Source organism: Panicum virgatum, chromosome 2K (assembly GCF_016808335.1).
Source record: "Panicum virgatum strain AP13 chromosome 2K, P.virgatum_v5, whole genome shotgun sequence".
Taxonomy (NCBI): Eukaryota; Viridiplantae; Streptophyta; class Magnoliopsida; order Poales; family Poaceae; genus Panicum; species Panicum virgatum.
The window spans coordinates 45,138,528-45,144,862 of NC_053137.1; the positions used below are offsets into that span (position 1 = coordinate 45,138,528).

The 6,335-nt window shown below is 47.8% G+C and overlaps 1 protein-coding gene across 1 annotated transcript; it reads right to left on the reverse strand.

Annotated features, from left to right (window-relative positions):
* Window positions 1-1,463: 1,463 nt before the first annotated feature.
* Window positions 1,464-6,008, reverse strand: LOC120695663. Its single transcript, XM_039978875.1, has 4 exons — window positions 5,297-6,008; window positions 2,721-2,778; window positions 2,400-2,625; window positions 1,464-2,236 (listed from the first exon to the last, which is right to left on the reverse strand). Exons 1-4 carry the CDS (start codon window positions 5,841-5,843, stop codon window positions 1,826-1,828), a joined length of 1,242 nt encoding a protein of 413 aa, XP_039834809.1. The 5' UTR covers window positions 5,844-6,008; the 3' UTR covers window positions 1,464-1,825.
* Window positions 6,009-6,335: the final 327 nt, after the last annotated feature.

Consider the following 6,335-nt stretch of genomic DNA (forward strand, 5'->3'; position numbering starts at 1 on the left):
CTTTTTTTATTTTCTCTTTGAGTTTTTTGGATTAGGGTTTGTCGAGATTTTCATCGGAATGGAGGCCCAACCTACTTGTATCCTTCGGGTTTTCAAAATTTGAGCGATTTTGATGTTCCACTTGTATTTTTTTTCCTACAATTTTTGAGGGATTTTTATGCGATTTTCGATTCACAAGTTATACTTGGATCTGTTAATTCTTAGAGTTGCGGACGTATGGTTCGAGTTTTGTTTCGGCTCATTGCGATTTGAGAGATTGTTTTGGATTTGAAATTTCGAAGCTCTTTTTGTTCTTTTCCTCTTCCTCTTCGGTTCTTGCTTCTGTAATCTCGGGCAGCAGTTGAAAGCGATGGAGGAGGAAGGCGTGTGGCTCTAGGGCGTCTCGCGGAGCAGCTCGCACACGCTGCGCGGCGGCCGGCCGGAGTGGCGAGCAGCGACGCACGGCAGCAAGCGGCGGCGGCGCTCCAGCAGGCCACGGCCCACAGGCCAGAAGCGGGGCAGGGGCAGGCCGCCAGGCGGGGCGCAAGGCCCAGGAGGGACACTCGAGCCAGCTCGAGCTCAGCAGGCCGTGAGTGCAGATTGGCCAGGCACGCGGCCCAAGGCTGGACGTTGCTGCTAGCCCACGTGGGGCAGATCGGCAGCAGGACAGGCCAAAATTCAGCACGGTGAGCAACCTCTTATCATCTCTCATTTCTTTTCTGCTCATACCTTTGTTGATCTAATTAATGATCGTATAATCTTTCTTTAAGTTTTTTAATTCTTGCTGTTTAGTTAGTTTTAATTAGATTTTAATCTTTATACTTTATCTAATCCTTACATTACTAATTAAAAATAATCTAGTTAGAGTTCGTTCTATTTTCTTTTGAAAGTCCTTTCGGCTTTTCGGTAACTCGTTGCCATAGCTTTGTAGTGGAATTCTTTTGGCTTCCGCTTTGTGTTAAAGATATATAATCATTTCTAGAGTGAGCATGTTACCAGTTAATTTGTGTCATCCTGTCGATTAGAAGAGAGACATTTTTGGACAATGAATTGGAGTCGGCTTTCCAAGAGTTTTTTTTTCTGAATCCTATTTACTCCCTCTTGTCGCCCGTTCCGATCTCGCAACCTGACTGTATTTATGTATTGGTCGCTGGCGATCGAGTTGCTTGCTCGATCATGTTGAAGCATTGTTTGCTACTTCCCCCTCATGATTGTTGATTTGGTAGCATCATTGCTTCATCATATCATCGCCGCGCGCGCCGATTATTGGTGCAACTCAAGTTGAAGAATGCACCCTATAACGCCCGGCCATGTTTAATTCCATTATTATTGTTTCCCTTTATCGTCAAAAGCAGTAAAGCGTTGAGAACGACAAGGCAACGGCTCAAACTTTAATCACGACGTTCGACATATTTTTAACCTTTCTCTCCACTTTCTTGTCACGTCTCAATGCAAGAATCGAAAACAAAGCCGAAGGAAGAGACTTTCTTTCGCTTTGCATATCGGTTAGAGAACAATCTTTTGCAACTTTACAAGATCTGTACCGGCTCCACACCACGCCACTCCTTTAGTTCAACATGCCTGCAATGTGAAATGTGAACACGCTTCTTGTCCTATGCCTACACATCTTTTCAACATACTCAGCTCAAGCAAACCCCAATTTCTCAAACCTCACATCAACACAACCATGTACACACCTCGCTCGAACACGACCGATATCTACACACATGCAATCACTGCACCAGCACGATTAAGTGAAATCAACTCGCCTAATTAATCCCTACTCATTCGTGTCATCAGTCATCACCTTGCATTGTCTGGTTGGTACTAGCTGCAGCTGGCTGTGCTATGAGATGCTGATCACCGTGGCGGCTCTCGACGGCTCCAGGGCGACGCACTGCACCAGCCCACAAAGCATGCTCACCTCCTGCTCGCTCACCGCTGCCGGCTTGCAACTGTCACCGTAGCCGTCATCAGTTGCGGCGCCGGCGACGTCGTCGTCTTTGATGTCGCAGCACTCCTCGAAGCGGTAGCAGGTGACGAGGTGGTCGTTGGCCATGCCGACGGCCTGCATGAAGGCGTAGACCACCGTCGGGCCGACGCCGAGGAAGCCCCGACGCATCAGGTCCTGGCTGATGGCGTCGGCCTTCGCCGTCCGCAGCGGCACCTCCCGCGTGTGCCGGTATCTGCCAACCATCGGCTTGTTGATCAGGAAGCTCCAGCAGTAGCTGTCGAACGACCCGAACTCCTCTATGACCTATGAACAGCAACGTAGTTGCAGAAACGGCGAACACGAGCAGTCATAATGTGTTATGGATGAACGAATGGGATATTATTGCCAATAATGGTTCGGCTCCTCAAGATTTAGGTGCAGACAGATGGACATATAGATGAGTGACATGATGATATGATCAGCATACCTTCAGCAACTCACGTGCGTTTTCGATGATTATGCGCAGCCTGTGTTCGGACAACAGGGAGCTAGCAGGGCTGCTTGGCGCCAAGAATTTCTTCTCGCTCAGCTTGGCCACCAACACGGGGTCGAAGTCCATGAACACTTCTCTGAAGGTGTCCCTCTTGCTGAGAATCGCAGGCCATGCCATCTCAGCCAGTGCACCAGACAGTGTTAGCATTTCAAACAATTTCCTGCAGTTTATCACTAAATGTTGTTACTTTACAACCTATTGCTGATCATAGGTACCGGGAAAAGATTAGCTGGACTGATTAGGTTTGGAGCATACTTGTCGTCATGCACTGGCACTCCCCACTCGTGGTCATGGAAGGCAGCGTAGCAGGGATCTGTTGCAAGGTCAAATCAATGAATTCCTTACAGTCAGCTGAAAGCAACAGGTCATTCAAGGAGAAAGGCTGAATAACTTTAAGGGTTGCCTGACTAGAAGCCTTCAGGTTGCAGTATTGGATAACAATATTGAGCTTTTTTATTATTCAATAAATATCATTATTAATCATTTTGTACTTCCAAAAAGAAGAACATTATTAATTAAGCATTTGAACTCGTTGTCCACACTGTTGTAGACCTGAGGCTAGGAGTAGAATGTATCTGTTTCTGTTCATGGAGGAAAAGGTCCCAGTCCCAGCCGAACAGGCTATTAGATGTGTGATCAAAGGTAGTAGGTTTTCCTACTTTAAGTAGGAAATAATCAAAAGAGACTGCATGGACCTTCGTACTTCCTGTTTTGATATGTTAAAGTTACAAATCAAAGCCATAACTAACTTCCACAACTAAGCAAAAACAGCAAAGAATTAGTAGCATGAGGAGCTGCAAGTATAGCATTACATAAATTATCTATAGTGATAATCATGGCTTCCAGCTGCTAACTGTACTGATGAACAAAAGATGCAAAGCGAAGCTGTACTTAAACGAAAAGAACAAACAATGATTAAGCATATATCCTTGTAAAGAAAAGATCATTTATGTGAAATTGGAACGGCTTGTGGAAATTGGAATGCCGTTGGGTGCCTATATTTAGTTGAGTGATTACTCTGGTTTAATGACTCGGCCAGAGGTTGAGACGTCCCGCTTGATCTTCATCTTAAGAAGCTTGTGCCGTGACTTAAACCTTGCATTGGCCGGCTCAGCAAACCACTTCTCTAGCGTGTTCGGCTGACCAGTTGCACCGTGAGAGTGTTAGCATTACTCTGGTTTAATGACAAAGGCACTATTGCAAACTCTTCATATCAGTTCAGACTTCAGAATTTAAACAGTGCAAACTCTTCATATCAGTTCAGACTTCAGACTTAAACAGTTGTAAATTTAAGAGAGTTGGATGAACTACGTTGTCATAAACATAGTACCTCCATCATGTAGTTAGTGTGTAATGGTCTATTGGAATCCCTTTGGAAGATAAAAATTGACAAGTTGCTTGGTAACCGACATCCCACCAAACATTTTATTAGTGTATCTTTTTATTGTACCTTCCATACCACCAAACATCTGTGATGTCACATGATATAATAACCATGATCGACTAATAATCGATGGTCGAGGCGTCATACTTGGGGAGAACGAAATATCAGCATTTTTCGAAGCGGTAGCAGGTGACGAGGTGATATTTTCTTTATATGAACGAAAAATGCTGATATTTCAAGGCAATTTATACTTGGGGAGAGAAGCAAGGAAAGGTTTGTCTAGCGTCGCTAAAATCTGAAGATCGATAAAGGTATTTTTGAGAGAAAATGTGTGCTAGCAGGGAAAATAGTATTTTCGAGAGATAAGGATAGCTTTTGTTTGAAATCTGCTCTTATCCATAATAAAATAAACTCGAAGATGAATGCTAATATTCACGTTTTTTATTTTAGCCAGTACGTAGTTGTCAATTTCTATATATATGAAAAGTTCTGTACGTTGCAACAAACAACTTTGTCCTAGTAGCAAACACCACACAAGTGGCAACCACTCATAGTCCAGATTCCAATTAAAAACGCTATCTAGTCGGAGTGGGTTTAGCTTCCCATTATAGGTAGAATCTTTTGAGAAACGGACTCATAATTTCATGAAAACGACTTATAAGTTAGATTTATTATTCTAAACTTTAGTCTGTAGTATGGTAGGAAGTAGTCTTCACCTCGCTCGTAATCAGGTATAAGTAACAAGCATATATTTAAAGGATTAGGCAAGAACTTAAATTAGAGCTAATAAGGACTCGAGTCTCGAGAAAGTGGGATTTGTTTGTTACACCCCCAAATACACCAACCAACTAAACTACTCGTATATAGTTCCTTAAAAGTGCATAAACTGCATATATTTTATGGATGTAGGTTATCAAGCAATTTGTCAATTTTTATCTTCTTGGGGTTTGTTTATTGGCAACATATCAGGTGCAAACCGTGCAAACTTAAATATGGGCCATTGGATCCACATCCAAGAGGATGCGCAGGGGGAGTGAGAGGGGGGATTTGCAAAAGTGTGATTAGGGCGGGCAGTCATGCCTCTTGCCCCTCTAGCTACCCAAATGCTCCCACTTTTAATTTACAGTCTTTGACAATATGTTGATAATCGAGAAATAGTAGTAAAAGAGTACTTATTTTACTTTATTCGTGTTTATCTTGGTATTGTTATATATATAGCCTAACCATACAGCTGCTGATTATAGCAAAAATAAAAATTGATATAACATGCATTGCACGCTTTCATTTATTCGTTATGCATGCCAAAGGTGAAAATAAGTCTAAAGTTTGTACATACTACTAGCTTCTGCACAAAATTTCCAAGTATATATGTAACTGTACGAGCACTTATTTTGTCTTCACCTTACCGGAAATGTCATAAAGCACATGATTTGTTCTGAGCACCTACCAGTGTTAGGGGTAACCCAGGGGCACCTCGGCGGCCCCGCCGACGTCGCGGTGTGCTCTCCATTCACGGGGCCCAGCATCGGCGGCACCGCCGGAGCAGCAGTGACCGCCGCACCGCCTGGCACGGCGCCGGCAACCTTCCTGGACGAGGCCGGCCGCGCCGAAGGAGGCCCGGCCGAGCCCGCCGCCCGCCGGCGCGGGGCTCCCACGGGCGGGCCCGCGGGGCGGCGGCCGATGCGGCCCGTCGACGCGCGGCTGCAGAAGGACTCGGTGGACGCCTCCGACGCGCACGAGACGCTGAGCGACGAGGACGGGTGCACGTAGCTGCTCCCCCGCGCGCCGGCGCCGGCGCGGCGCAGCAGCATGGACGCCGCGGTGCCCCTGGCCGGGGCCGACGGCAGCAGCCTCCTCCTGGCCTTGTCGGCGGCGCCCTCGAGCGATGGAGGCTCCTCCTTGTCGCCCTTGTCCCTGGCGCCGGCCGGCTTGGGAGACGGAGACAGCCGCCGTGCGGCGCCGGCCGCGCGGGGAGACGACACCACCGCCGACATGCTCTCGCTCGCCGCGGTGGAGCTAGGCTAGCTACCCCTAGCCGCGCGCGAGGCGCGCTCCTCTTCTTCTCGCGTAAAGGTAGCTAGCTAGTGTGAGGCTGTGACGACGACGGCGAAAGGGAGAGGCGAGCGGAATCGATCGGTGGGAGAGCAGGTGACGAGCCGCTTAAGTAGTGGCGCCGCGCGCAGCGTGTTGACGGTGTTGTTGTAGACTTGTAGCAGCGTATTGTACGAGCGTTCGCGCGGAGGGGTGGGTGGCGAGTGCAGAGCCCGCAGGAGGGGAAAAGGAGGGTAGCTGATGCGGACGCGCGCGCGGAGGAGGTGGCGGCGTTCGTTCGACATCGGCGTATCGCGCGCGCCGCGCGGGGCGGCCGGGCGGAGCCGCGCGCGCGCGGTTGGTGCCGCGTCGTCGTCATGAGCGGCTAGAAACCTTTGCCGCAATCATGAGATCGACCTGCTTCTGCTTGCGCCGGGTCCGGTGGCATGGCATGG

What these genes read in the sequence shown, in the direction of transcription:
- LOC120695663 (XM_039978875.1), bottom strand. Translation starts at nt 5,843, where the DNA reads ATGTCGGCGGTGGTGTCGTCTCCCCGCGCGGCCGGCGCCGCACGGCGG. An exon ending in GTGCCAGTGCATGACGACAA is followed by an intron (nt 2,626 to 2,720) that starts GTATGCTCCAAA and finishes GATAAACTGCAG; the next exon opens with GAAATTGTTTGAAATGCTAA. An exon ending in ACGCACGTGAGTTGCTGAAG is followed by an intron (nt 2,237 to 2,399) that starts GTATGCTGATCA and finishes TGCTGTTCATAG; the next exon opens with GTCATAGAGGAGTTCGGGTC.